The sequence below is a fragment of the Bicyclus anynana genome, chromosome 1 (genome assembly GCF_947172395.1).
Source record: "Bicyclus anynana chromosome 1, ilBicAnyn1.1, whole genome shotgun sequence".
Taxonomy (NCBI): domain Eukaryota; kingdom Metazoa; phylum Arthropoda; class Insecta; order Lepidoptera; family Nymphalidae; genus Bicyclus; species Bicyclus anynana.
Window position 1 is genome coordinate 10220387 of NC_069083.1, and position 15229 is coordinate 10235615.

At 33.9% G+C, this 15229-nt stretch overlaps 2 protein-coding genes across 2 annotated transcripts; one reads left to right on the plus strand and one right to left on the minus strand.

The window, feature by feature from the left end:
- The first annotated feature begins 1623 nt into the window (after positions 1–1623).
- Positions 1624–6392, plus strand: LOC112051228 (nuclear speckle splicing regulatory protein 1). Its single transcript, XM_024089782.2, has 5 exons — positions 1624–1829; positions 1969–2113; positions 4510–4707; positions 4965–5130; positions 5783–6392. Exons 1-5 carry the CDS (start codon positions 1813–1815, stop codon positions 6349–6351), a joined length of 1095 nt encoding a protein of 364 aa, XP_023945550.1. The 5' UTR covers positions 1624–1812; the 3' UTR covers positions 6352–6392.
- A 524-nt stretch (positions 6393–6916) lies between these two features.
- Positions 6917–14482, minus strand: LOC112051234 (negative elongation factor D). Its single transcript, XM_024089795.2, has 13 exons — positions 14441–14482; positions 14277–14340; positions 13962–14187; positions 13616–13725; positions 13136–13243; positions 12904–13053; positions 12273–12403; positions 11082–11269; positions 10432–10672; positions 9139–9349; positions 8443–8583; positions 7428–7557; positions 6917–6977 (listed from the first exon to the last, which is right to left on the minus strand). The coding sequence occupies exons 1-13, from the start codon at positions 14455–14457 to the stop codon at positions 6946–6948; spliced, it is 1749 nt and encodes a 582-aa protein (XP_023945563.1). The 5' UTR covers positions 14458–14482; the 3' UTR covers positions 6917–6945.
- Positions 14483–15229: the final 747 nt, after the last annotated feature.

The window sequence follows — 15229 nt, forward strand, 5'->3', positions numbered from 1 at the left end:
AACGAAATTTGTCAAAACGCTTCGTGACAGACAGAAAGAAAAATTAATTATGTAACTGACCAGTTTTTACCTATTATCCTAGTCTCTGGGCGTACCAATACCTCCGTTTTGAAAATTTAGAGTACACATTGAAATTAATAAAAAAATCTAGGAATAAATATTTATTGAGCAAAAAAAGTGTTACAGTTGTTATTTAGTTACAAATCCTCCTCCATTCTCAAAAAATTATGTTTTTTGCGAGAATGGCGAGTTCACTAGTATTAGCATACTAGTGAATTTATAAATTAAATTAAATTATCTATATTTATATTATAAACAGGAAAGATTTGATTGTTCGTTTGTTTGCATTAAATAGACTCTGAAACTACTGAACCAATTGATGAATGTTCAAGGTTTCCTTTCGCTTTCCTATGTGCCAAAACGGTAACCAAACATCTTCATAGTATTTTGTTCTTATTGAAGTTTATTTTAATAGGTTCATTATTATCAACCTATTAAAATAAACATCAAATCTATTGAGAAATGTCATCTACAAACTGTATGATATCCACCCGTAGGCACCGGACGACATTTGTGACATACAATTTCAATTTCATATATGTCGATTGTGCGAGTTTTACGAAAAAAATAATATAATCAAACGCGACATAATTAGAACATGTAAAATGTTATTCAAAAAATTTTAAACGTATTTGTATTCTTGCTTCGTTATAGATCAAAGAGAGAAAAATTGGGCCTGAGAGCACAGTAGGTACTTACAAACCTCCTCCTGGAACATAATAAAGAATCAGGCAAAATTAAACCATGTGATATGAATTTTGAATTAACTGTCAATGATAAAAAGGTAAACACTGTTAACGAGGTCATTAATGCCTTTGAAAACTTTTTCTAAAATATTCCTATCTTGTTTACCCTACTACCTATTTTCTTTCGTTCTAAAACAATTCTGTAATAAAATAATACTGAAATAAATAATAATAACTAATAACTTACTTCCGCGGACGAAGTCACGGGCGTTCCTAGTCAATAAGAACATAACTTAAAAACCTGATTTATTAATTAAAAGCATTAATAAAATTGTATTTGTCTTAGTCATTAGTCAAATTAATTAGTCATACAATAATTTTATTATCATCACTGTGACTAAAAATGGGTTTTTTTTATTTATTATTAGACCATAGATTGGGAAATTTCTTAATAATAACAGTTATATATAATTACCACTGCCTATAAGCTGCGGGCTCCAGTGAGTGCTCCCGCTACCGGTGGTGTAATGTGCCGTATGCGATTGTCTCGTTCACATAATGAGAGCGTCATGCGTGCGTACTATGGGGCGACAGAGGGGGGAACTAAACTTACTGCGTACCCGTCAGGGACAGTACGTATTGTGAGGAGGTTCCTCACTCTGGAACGCTGACCGCCAGTTGCTTGGGCACTCAAATGTCCCGCAGCGAGAGGGTATTTTTTTTTTATAAATTTTTAATAGTGTTTTGTATTATATTTTCATATCGAAATAAAAACATTACATTCATATTAATTTGGTTCAGAACATAATGAATGAGTAATGTTCGCTCACTTTGTCACAACACTATTTTTGATTTAATAAAAAATGGTAATACAGGAAACGTCAGTGAGGAATGGGCCAATGGGGTTGATCGCAGAATTTCAGAATTGAATTCCTACTATCTCGATTCGATTATTATTTAATTTCAGAATTCAATAATCGATTCGAGTATTATTTATTTTTGAGATACACTGGGTGAAATGAAATGAATCAATAGACAAAAGACATAAATAAATAGTAAGAATAAAATGTCTAACCTTAATAAGTAAGTGAATCGTAAACATTCCATACTGTAGAAAGTTATTTTTAAAAAGATAAGTTTGTGGTGTTGTAGGGGGGTAGTTATAATTATTAATTTTAATAAAATTACTTAGTGAGTCTGATGGCATTTTAATTTATTTCAGATACGGACTAATTTTACGTGATAAGTCAAAACAACAGCTTACATTTCAAGCTTCACATAATGTGTTTGGAAATGATTCTGATTCTGATGAAGATAAGGGAAAGAAACCTGTTCTCCTGCAACCAAGTGTTAATATCAATAGACAGGTGGGTCAGTGTATATTTTCAAAGAATTTCTTTAGGAACTTGGTCTAAAGCCTATATATATATTATATACTAGCGGACGCCCGCGACTTCGTCCGCGTAAAAATTGATGTAAACTTCTCTACCTCTACCTTATCCTGCTCGTAAACCTACCCTACCCTACCCCTACCTTACTCCTACCCTACCGCTAACGCTAACCCTTCCTTCCCCCCACCTTACCCTACCCTAACCCTACCCGTAACCTATCCATACCCTATCCTACCCTACCCCTAATCTACCCTACCCTACCCCTACCTTATTCCTACCCTGCCGCTAACCGTAACCCTTCCCTACCCCTACCTTATCCCTACCCTAACCCTACCCTACCCGTACCCTACTCCTACCCTACCCTACCCCTATCCTACTCCTCCCCTACCCTATACGTTCCATATCCTTCCTCTACCTTTCCCCTACCCTACACTACCCCTACCTTATCCGTACCCTACCCTACCCTACCCTACACTTTCCCTAAATTACCCCTACCCTACCTCTATCCTACCCCTTCCCTACCTCTATCCTATCCCTACCCTCAGCAAAATTGGTCCAGCCTTTTGTGCGTGGTGCAATGACAAAAAGACTATAATTTCCCAAGCGACTTCTATGCTAATACTATAAAGAGGTAAAGTTTGTGTGGTTGTCGGGGGTAATCTCTGGATCTACTGGACCGATTTGGAAAATTCTTTTACCAATAGAAAGCTACATTATTTGCGAGTGTCATAGGCTATGTTTGGTCCTCATATTCACACGGGAACGGGAACCACGTAATTGAAACTGCGGGGCGTCAAATAGCGGCATTTCTGCGACTTTCAGAAATTTTGTATTATCTCCGAAACTATATAACTAATTAACATACTGTAAAGGGCAAATGTTATCTCTATAATATCCTTGTGATTATTAAATAATTTATTTTGATAAGGATTTAAGTTTAGTTGTGTAAATAATGACGTAAACCTTAGTTAAAAATTTAAATAATTTATTAAAGTACTAAAGGTACTATATCTGCTAAAATATAAAAGATAGATATATGGTGTCGCGGACTTTTTTGTAGAACTTTTAAAGGTTCAAAAAGCCTCCATACATTTATTTCAGTTATACGCAATGGTTGAGGCAGCGCATGCGAATAAGTAAGTTTTTCGGTCTGACCTGTAAGAGAAAACCCGCGATATCTCAGTAGTTATATATGATATAAATATAAAATATAGCCTATAGCACTCCCCAATAACGTAGCATTCTATTGGTGAAAGAATTTTTAAAATCGGTCCAGTAGTTCCGAAGATTACCCCATTTCAAAAAATTGTTACAAACTTACAAACTTACAAACTTACAAACTTACAAACTTTACCTCTTTATAATATTAGTATAGATTATAGTTTGGACTAATTTAGCATTTTAGTAGCGTACAAATCTACTTGCCAAAAATCGTTTGCACTTTGTTTGAGTACAGTTCACAAGTGATTGGTGGTTTGATGAACAACCATTCCATTTATTTTCCAGTAGGCCGATTGTTTAATTTGTTTGTTTCGGTCTTCTGTGGACTTAACATTTCATAAACAGTCATGGTCTAAATATTTTGTAACAAATTTCATAATTGTTTCTTTGCTTCAGCAAAACGTCATTTTATAATTTTAGGAGTAACTAATGAACTTAACTAATTCACCAGGTTTGGACTTGTTTAGCAGATGAATCAGTGAGTGTGGACATTTAGCAGCAAAATTTTACACCACTCAACTAAACTGCTACAAGCCTTAATGCGTAGTTCGGACTACTTTAGTTGAGTACAAACAATTTTTGGATTTACTGTCCAAAGATCATTCATACTCAACTATAATACTAAAGTAGTCCCATCCACCATTACCACAGAAGTGAGGCTGATCTCTTCTGAGGGTCATCTCACAAAAGTGTGCTTATGAAAACAAGTTATTTTGTAAACATTGGACTAACAAGACTATTCATTCTGATCTGAAAAGCCCAAACTCAGCTGCATATTTGTAATGTGTTTTAACAGCTTATGCTGCATCTCAAACCAAATTTTGACCTGGTCATGTTTTTTGGTTAAGAGGAAATAAGACTTTCATTTCCTTCAAATTAAAAATTAGCTCATCACAAAAACTTGGTTGCCAACAAAATCTTCATGTTCATGTTCATGTTGTTATGGGCCATACGTTTACATTGTATTTAAAACATACACCCATAACAACTTTGGAGAATTTGTTGCCATTGTGATGCCAACATTGCCATTTAGTCATAATAACCAATCTATTATTATAGACTATGCTGTTATATTTGGTTTTGACTGTTTTCAATACTTTTATATTGTGTTAACTAACTGTTCTCTTCATAATTCTAAACTATTTTTTCAGGCAAAAATAACTCAAGAAAAAGCAATTACAGACGATCCGACAGTTTATCAATATGATGAAATTTACGATTCTATGACTAAAGAGAAGGAAAGTAAAAGGGAACAGAAAAAAGATGAAAAGAAGCCAAAATACATAGATAATTTGATAAAATCAGCCAATAAAAGGAAATTAGAAAATGAACGCAGAGTCGAACGTCAGGTATAATTTTGAACCAATTTGCATTTAGAATACTTAAAATGTAAAAAAAAAACTTACAGGGAAATCTAATTGTGGACTTCTACAAATATATTTAAAAGATAAAATAATTGTACAAGTCTACAAATAGTTGTAGGTACCTATCCTTTTCAACAGATATTGCAAAAAAGAGTTGATCTATCTGTTAATTCAATTTGGTTAGAGATTAGTAAGAATTTAATAAGAATATTAAAATTAAGAGTGATAAATTGCTTTTTTAGGTACAAAAAGAAAGGGAAAAGGAAGGTGATGAATTTGCTGATAAAGAAGTGTTTGTAACATCTGCTTACAAGAAAAAACTAGAAGAGATTCGCATTGAAGAGGAAAAAGAAAAACGTGAAGAATATTTAGAAAGTATAGGAGATGTTACCAAGCAAAGAGATTTAGGTAATTATTTTAGTTATTTGAAAAGTATATGTAATATGGCACTATGTTAGTTGAACTTTGTGTTAATTGAGTTCATATAGACTTCATAATATTGGTGTACTAATTGTACAGTTGAATTGATAGTTATTTCAGTGACAGTCACACTTTTCATTTTACTGACTGGAATTAATAATTGTAGAAAACAGTCAACTTGTTTTAGCTTAAATCAACAGAATTTTGTTTCTAAAATGTAACTTTTTTGTTTGTTTTTGTGTTAAAACCAATTTTGATAAAACAAACAGTAAATAATGCCTGGATCTTGCCACAATAATTGTGTGTGAAGTGTCTTTAATTTGAAAATTATTGTTTTCTCAAAGGCTTAATACTAAATAATAAAAAAAAAATTTGTGTGACTGTTTGTTTAACCAGACAAATCTGTGGAACAGCTAAACTGATTTTAATGGAACTTTCACTGGAGCATAGAGAAGTTTATTGAGCAACATAATATAGGCTACTTTTTATTCCGAAAAGTCCATGGTTTAGGTATTGTGAAAAATTGAATTTCATAGACATGGGTGACCTCTAGTAATTTATAAAGTTTGTAAGTGTTAACATGTTGACATGTAATAACTCTTGTTTATTAAAGTTTTTAAAATGTAAATTCATATTTCAGGTGGATTTTATCGACATTTGTATGAACAGAAACTTGGATCAGACAACACTCTGAAAAGCACACAAAACACAAAACATGAAACTTCTGGACAAGAAACAGAGACTAAAACTACTGAGCCTGATAAGGCTGAAGATGTTTCCAAAAATATAAAACAAAATAAACAAAGAAATTACAGAAAAAGGATCATTTCAAGTGACAAAAAATTATCTGAAGGTGAAATTGAAGAATCTGAAAATGAAATCAATTTCTCCAATCTTGATGACATCAAAACATTTAAGAAATCTAAACTTTCAAAAGAAAATATTGATGCAGATTCGGACTTTTCCATTGATGAGTCAAGTGATGAAGATGGAAATGAAACAAAAGACGATGTTTCAAATGAAACTGAAAAACCTGATGAAAATATTACTAATGAAACCACCAATGTTACAACAGAAGTGCAAATAATAGCAAAGGTATTAGAAGAACCAAAAATCAAAGTTGATATCTGGAAGAAAAGAACTGTGGCAGAAGTATTTGAACAGGCCCTAAAAAGATATTATGAAAGGAAGGCTTCTCGCACGATATAATATATATTTTAACCTTAATAATACAATACTAACTTCCACAATCTATTGTTTAATTTTAAAAATCTTTCTATTTATTATTACACTAGCGGACGCCTGCGACTTCGTCCGCGTGAAAGTCGATGTAAATTTTCAAGTACCCCTACCCTACCCAACCCATTAAGGCTGCACATGCGATGGAAGCTTAGACAATGGAGTAACTTCTTCACTGCTCTTCACTGCTCTGCTCCTATTGATCATAGCGTGATGAAAAGTATACTATAACCTGCCCAACAATAAGTGTGCCAAGTTTCATTAAAATCCGTCGAGCAGTTTTTGTTTCTATAACGAACATTCAGACAGACAAAAAATTTACCGATTGCATTTTTGGCATCAGTATCGATCACTAATCACCCCCTGATAGTTATTTTGAAAATATATTTCATGGACAGAATTGACTTCTCTACAGATTTATTATAATTATAGATAATACATTGATTAAAATAATAACTGAACTAGACAATTTTGCTCTTTTTAAATTATTTTATATAATAATTAAATGTTAGGGCTACTAGAATAAATAAACTGCTTATTAAATTATGTACTATTTATTGAAGCTTATACTACTACATAATGTGCTTTGCAGTGAACTGAAACAAAAAGAAATTGAAATTAACATTTTTAGTTATTGTTGCTAATGTGTAGTTGTTGTTGTTTTTTCATACAACAAGAACGTTAATTTTTTGGCAACTTGAATTTGTCTGTGCAGAACTAAAAAAAAAAAAAAAAGTATCCGGTCTAAGTCTAGTATAAGTTTATCTGGTCCGGGTTTACATGATCAGGTCCAGGGCATGTACCTCCAACTTTTCAGTTGTGTGCATTTTAAGAAATTAAATATCACTTGACTCAAACGGTGAAGGAAAAACATTGTTGGGAAACCTGCATATTAGAGAATTTTCTTAATTCTGTGCGTGTGTGAAGTCTGCCAATCTGCGTCGGGCCAGCGTGGTGGCTATTGGCCTAACCCTTCTCATTCTGAGAAGAGACTCGAGCTCAGCAGTGAGCCGAATATAGGTTGATATATTATTAAAGTTTATTACCTATGAATTCAGACACTGGGTCATTTTCACCGTCTGCTCTCATTGTCCCTGTGATTTCCTCATTTTCCACCATTGGCAATACTAGCTGAACAAACTCTTGGGTATATGGTGGAGCTATTGCATCTAAGACCTGTAAAGACAAATATAAAAACTTACCTATTGTTATTTTTTTTTAAACTAAAAGCACACATTTTGACGTCCTCAGTAAGCGCGGTATACAAGACGGAGGACCTGGGTTCGATCCCCAGCTGGGCCGAGGTTTTTATAATTGTTCCAGGTCTGGCTGGTGGGTTTGGGAAGCTTCAACCGTGGCTAGTTACCACCCTAACGATAAAGACGTTCCGCCAAGCGATTTAGCGTTCCGACACGATGTCGTGTAGAACCCGAAAGGAGTGTGGATTTCATCCTACTCATATCAAGTTAGCCCGCTTCCATCTTAGATTGAATCATCACGTACCATCAGGTGAAATTGTTGTCGAGGGCTAACGTAGAGAAAAAAAAAAACAATTTAGACCGACTACGCAAATATTCTATACAACATTAAAAATGTGAAAGTTTCTGTTATGTTTTCACAACTTTAAACCAATTTTAATGAATTTTGGTACAGAGATAAATCGGATCTTGGAGCAGAACTGCAGGAGGAAAAAATAAAAAGAATTACACAATTTTTAAACAAAATGAAATCATTTCATTTTATTTAGGTAAAAATAATTTAGGCCATTTATGGCACCAAAAGACGAATCCAAAAGTATGGAAGAGGTTGGGTGGCTAAGTAAATAAACAAATAATAACTAAACAATATTTTACCAAACTAAATAAATATATAACAATAAAAGTAGCAGAACACGAAAAATTTTGCTTGTCTGTCTTTTGACTGTAGTTCTCTGGATCTACTGAACGGAATTTTAGCGGAATTAATATATATATTTGGTAAAATAATGTTTGTTTAAATAAATTGCAATATTTTTCATATTTGTTTATATAAAATTTATTATATATAAATTCGGAATCTTACCTCAGTAATAAAATATCTTATAAGTGAAATATCTGTGTCGCCTCGAGTCACGCACTGTTTGATGTATTGCAGGACGGGCATCACACAACCTCTGCTCAATAAGTTAACCATTCTGTCGAGTAACATTTTCTTCAGTTCCAACTAAAAAGAAAACGTGTGATTAAAATATTTTTAGTACCAAATAACAGTCTCTATCAGAATTTTCACTTTAAAGTCAAAATTATATCAGTCATATTTACACGCCCAAGGTCAACTGCCTTTCCAGTCACACAGGAAATGATAATAATTTGTAAATCATAAAAAATATATCACACTATCACAGTAAGTGTGAAAGTGAGTAAGAGTGTAACTATGTTTGTTCCTCTTTTACGCTGCGGCTACTGAAGCGATTTGGCTGAAATTTGGAATGGAAATAGATTTTACTGTAGATTCTACTTTTCATCCTGGAAAAATCCATGGTTCCAGCGGGATTTGTGAAAAACTGAATTCCACGCGGACGAAGCCGCGGGCGTCCGCTAGTTTACAATATTTCTAAAAAGAGCAATTGCTGAATTTCTTTCTTGCTTTTCTCGTAGAAATAGCAGTCTACTAGCAAATCAGTGTCTGTTCTTCTGAAAAGGCATTAGAAGAACATTCAAAATTTAACATTTCAAAGGTGCTTGTAGAAAAAGCCTACTAAATAATGCGAATTATTACCTGAACTAATATTTCCAATTCATCTTGTGGCGATTCAAACAGCTGCACCAATAATTTCAGCAATCTGTGATGCAGCAATGGATGACAGGAAGCAACTTCGTCGAGCAACGCCAGGTGGACGGGACAGTGCTCAGTGCATAACTTGAAATAAGACTTTTCAGTTACCACACATTCCACCCACACGAGGACACCCATTCCAACCACTGGGAATCTAAAATTAATAATCCAATTAGAACAACTGGATCAGTTCTAACCTCAGACCAATTACCATAGGACCTGCCTCGCTAGGCCATTATCCGTCTGTCAAAAGTACGAGTCACGTCATCAGAATCACGATCTAGCGTGTCTACACAAACTGCGTCTACAGAATCGATGTTTCATTATGTATTAGAATATTTGGTAAAAAAAATTATAAATATAGTCCAATATTCAATAAAATCCCAAAATCAGAGCAAATTCAACCAAATGGATTGAGTTTAAGGTTTAATTTGCAAATGCGACTACTTGAATTGAGTGCCAAGAAGTTGTGTTTGGTACTCATTGAGTGGAGACGTTTTTTGGTGGCTGATTGTTCACTCACTTTTTAATAGGAGATCGATGATTATATCATAACAAATAAATCATACATTGATTGAGGACAACAGAACAGCGGAAAGAAAACATAGAGGTTACAATTTATTATACTTTCGGATATTGACGAAGAATGACTTTAATTTAAGTGATATTGTGACACTGTAATTTTATTAGTTGACACTGCCATATGCTGGCCGTAATAGGGGTATGTTTGTATACTGTAACTTTTTATTGTGTAATTATTCATAAGTTGTTTAACTGGAGCGGCAAAGACCCCACAAGCAGTCACGGTGAGTGTTGACATGTTCATAATGACATGTGTTATAATGTATTTTTTTAAATCAATTATAACTCTTTAATTGTACACCACAATTACAATACAAGGAGAACATAACCATAACAAGAAGGAAGGGTACTTTAAACCTATCGGTCACAAGCCCAAAGAGGCTGCTTGTGTAGTATTGCCTGCATGTAAATTTAATTTTTTTTACAAAGAATATTAGCCATATTTTTTTTATTGAAATATGACCAATATTCCTATTCCCCTCCAATTAGTCTGGAAAGTGTTAGAAGTGGGCACGACAATAGACCAACGGGGCGGGGATCGAACCACCACCCCTCGGTGATGAGTCCGACCGCTCTTACCGTTGAGCTATTGAGGCTGTAAATACTAGTATGTAACCTTACTAGTTTGTAACAGTAATAATACTAGTATGTAACCTTATGCAATGGTACAGAGAAGGTAACTCAGCAATCAATTCACTGGAGCTAGCCGAGCTGCTGCAGACAGCGTGGATCTTTTCGATAGCTTGCACAGTCGCCTTCAGCTCATCCTTGACTGGCCTGCCGGGGGACACGCCCTCGCAGACACTTGCAGCATACGCCAATAAATACATGTACTTCGATTTGTGTTCAGGATTAAGTTTGCTACCCAATTTAAACAGCGAGTCCACAAGGAGTTCTGTGAATAATCAAATTTTTTTGAAGTTAACCTACTACCCTCCTATATAAGAGCATATTTATATGTTCTTGTGGAGGTATTTTTCCAGATATCACGTTATTGAAGCAAAGAGGCGGTTTATAGTACTTATTATTATTAGTATACCTAGTAGAACAAAAAAATTCGATCTCAAATTAACAGTAAATACTGTTTGATGGGTTATGGCGGTGCAATAGAGTATCGCTTAATTTAAGCGTACGCCAGCCTTTAATATCTTTACACGAACCATTTAGGACCATTTTTGGCTTTTTATTATCTCTTTAGATTTATGAAGTTACACGTATGTAGCAAAAAAATAACAAAAAAAAACTTGACGTTCTAAAACACCTCAGTCATTCAGGAGTCAGGATTATAAAAAATAACTACTTACCCAAAAAATGTGGTATTCTCAGCAAATGGACAGGAGGAGGCTCAGCATGTGTGTAGGCGCGAAAGAGCACGGATATATCCGCCGGGTTTAGTGCCCCTCGGGACAGCATGGCTGCCAGCGCTGTTCGCGCCCCGCGCCACGACTCGCCCGGCGTCAGAGCCAGTGTTATTGGAGTGACGTCGTGATTACTACAATATAAACATTACTACCTGTTAGCCGCCATTTTGAGTACTAGCTGACGCGGCGCGGTTTCACCCGCGTGGTTCCCGCTCTCGTAGGAATACGGGGATAATTATAAAGCTTAAAGCCTTCCTAGATAAATGGTCTACTTAATACTGAAAGAATTTTTCAAATCGAACCAGTAGTTCCTGAGATAAGCGCGTTCAACCAAACAAACAAACTCTTCAGCTTTATAATATTAGTATTGATTTTTTTATATTGTCGTGTATATTTAATTTAATAATAGCTTGTTACTGTTCATATCTAATAATCTAACTTTGCATACAGTGTACAGTAATCAAAATAGAAACACTGAAATCGCGGTTTTGGCTTATTCGGATGGCAGACTTTAGAGTAGCTCAAGTTACGTTTGACGCGGTTTGTACATTTATTTATTAAAAAACTAGAATATTACTAGTCAGCAAACCTTCGACCTATCAGATTTGGTTTTGGCGCCCTAACTTGAGCTATTGGCACTGTCAATTCTTAGAAACACCCATTTTGGACAGTAAAATGAAAGAATATCTAAATATAGTACACAGATAAATATGATCTTTACACTATACTATACTCGTTGATATTGTAGCTTTCAATTGGTCAAAGAATTTTAAAAATCAGTTTAGTGGTTTAGGCGTGAAAGACAACCAAACTCATATTTATATTGCATATGCACATTTTGCAGTTATTTGCCAACATTCAGTTGTCCTCAGGTTTTTATTACTATACTCAGAGTCACAATTATCCGCCCACTTAAATATACTCGCGTCATATTAAAGAGGTAGGATAATTGTGCCTCTGAGTATATATCTTTTAGTAACAAAGAAACTTCGACCTGATGACCTGAAACCTGACAAAAACTAGAATACGTATTTTAACTTCTACAAATAAAACTTTACAACAATACAAAAACATATACTAAACTGCATTGTTGAAAAAAAAATATAACACTAGCTAAGAAATTAAGAGGTTTACCTTTGTTGGGCACAGCGAGTTATTTCCTGACTAAGTCTTTTCATAATAGCTCCACCTCTTGGTTCTTGAGACAGTATGTGCACTATCACTTGGCTATACACATAGGTGTGTGCACCGTGACAAACCATTTTCTGTTTTAGAGAAGAAAAGTTTAAAAAGCTAGCTAGCTAGCTAGTGCCTATATCTCACAATTGGTGGCCAATTTTTTTGCAAAAAGAAGCAAAGTGAATATTATAGAATTATATACTTTGCAACATAAAAAACACATACAGCTAATCTGTGGTAATATTGTGATAAAGTCAGCAAATTTTAAGATGTACAAAATAACTGATGTGGGCAGAGCCCAAAGTATAAGTTATATTAATTACTATACTATATACCTAACTAGCGGATGCCTGAGCGTAATAACTGTTTTTTTTACATATGTGGATCCGTGGATTATAACGGGAAAAAAGTAGCCTATGTTTTGCTCCCAGGTTTACTTTGTCTCTATATCAAATTTCATTCAAATCGGTTCAGTAGTTTAAACATGAAAAGGTAACAGACAGACAGACTTACTTTCACTTTTATTATATTATAGTATATAGTATAGATAAATATATCTGTACTTAAAAAGTTAATTATGACATACAGCACATTCAGTAACATTATTTTGCCAATCCTCTGAGCTTTGTAAAAATCCAACTATAGCTGATTTCAAAACTCTAGAAAATACTTCAATCTGTTGGGCTGCAGTGGATATACTTGTAATTTCACCTTGAAATCCAGCATCTGATATTAACTGAAAAATAAATTGTGACATAAATGTGAAGTTTAGTTAAGCAAATCATATATTTGTTTTATTTAAAGTTTTAAAAACATACCTTTATAGTAAAGTTTAACATAAGGCAGTCAGGGTATTCTTCAGCTAATCTATAAATTAATGACCTCCATGTTGGGTGCTCAATCATTTCTGTAAGCCAGGCAGGTGTCTAGAACAATTTTATTATCTTTTAATAGGTCATTTATCACCAACAAAATAAAGTGATATAAATTACAATAATATGCTATGCTATACTATAATTATGTATGTATTTTAATGATTCACATTTTATTAAATAAAAAAACTTGAAAGTTAATTTTATTACTCAATGACAGTTAACCAGTGAAAGTCCCATTTCAATTTTTTCTAGAGATTAGCCTGGACAAGCAGACATTCAGATAATGTGTTAAAAGAAGCTTTTGTGTTTTAGTATTGTGTAAATAACTATAAGCACTTGATAATACATAGTTATTCTGAACAGACACTCGAATTTTATTTGTATGTAATTGTATTGATAAAATAGATTGACAATTATACTTACTTCACCTTCTTCAGTAAATATTGTATCAGCTTTTTTAGGATCAAATGTTTTAAAAATCATTTCCTTCAAGTGATTTTCCACCATAGCTTGGACCTCTGTTACTTTAACTCCTTTTAAAATTTGAAACAATACATTATTTTAATAAATTTCATAATTTCAATGTAAGTAATGTAAAAATTAAGAACAAAAAGAAATAATAATTTCCTTTTTTTATTTTTATTTTATTACTTTGCTTTTGAACATCCCAAAAAAGTCATTTGTGGAGTTGCATCAAATTGTTCGGGTTTCCATGAAAAATATAATGAAATATGTAAATGAAGTTAAGTACCTAAAGAGAAAAAATTACCTGCAAGAATAAGCCATTCTGCCAGTAAGTTGGCCATTTGTGCAACAGCATTGTAATTAATAGAAAGTTGTTCAATAACTTGCTCTGGGTTTCCTCCTGCTTGGAAATATCTTTTGAGCTGTCCAAAAATACCTGGCTCCATGATGTAGTCAGGAGTTTTGAACTTTTCCAAGCACTCTTGCAGAACTTCTTCAGGATTATCAATGACATCTTCTGCACCTTCATCCTAGTTTATATATTTAAAAAGTAATACAAATTGGTAATCATCAATCAAAATCATTGGTAAAGTTACTCTAAATTTGTTTTCAAACTTACTTCATATTGGTGATTTGAACCTTCCCAAACACGCTCTTCTTCGTATTGAGTAGTAGGCATAGTGCTGGAATATTATTTAGGAATTAATTTATGTTAATTCGTGATTTTTTATCCATGTACATTCATTTAAATATTATTTTTTGTGAGTAATTAAAATTTTTGACCTGTTTTGTTTATCCATTTATCATTTTTGACGTTGACAATTGATATTTGACAATGACATTGACAGCTTTGTTTAATTTTTAGCTTTGTTCTTTTCGCAGGGAAAAAGCAAAGGTATTATACCGTTCAGCCAATTGTCTCTGTGTTCTAGCTCTAGACTACAATCCCTTCCCAAAAAACTTACCTGTGAAATGAAGCAAACGTGAATAACGCTTAGAAGGCTGTTACTATACCAGAAAATAACTCGGAGCACTATGCCATCATTTCTGAGCTGTACAGGTGAATATGCGAGTGAATGGATTTTCTCAGGGTCCTATAGAGTTAAAGATGATTAAAAATAATAGTCGAAAAACCTAGTGCCGTACTAAAGTGGTGGTGCCAGAAGTCAATACAAATTTTTAATTCGTTGAAAATAATTTAGACAGTCTTCAATAAAAGATAAATGCCGTACACTTTTGACAGTATAAAAGCTTGAATGCTGAAGATAAAATTTTTCACTTGCTAAGTATTTTACACGTAATGTATCATTTAAAATATACGGCATTATAATTTTTTGTTATTATTTAATACTAGCGGATGCCCGCGACTTCGTCCGCGTGAAAGTCGTTGTAAACTTTCAACTACCCCTACCCCACACCTACCCTATCCCTACCCTACCCCTACCCAACCCTACCCTACCCCTACCCTGCCCCTACCCTACCCTCCACCTACCCTATCCCTACCCTACCCCTACCCTACCCTTCCCTACCCCTACCCTACCCATTAAGACTGCACTTCTTTATTTATCCGCC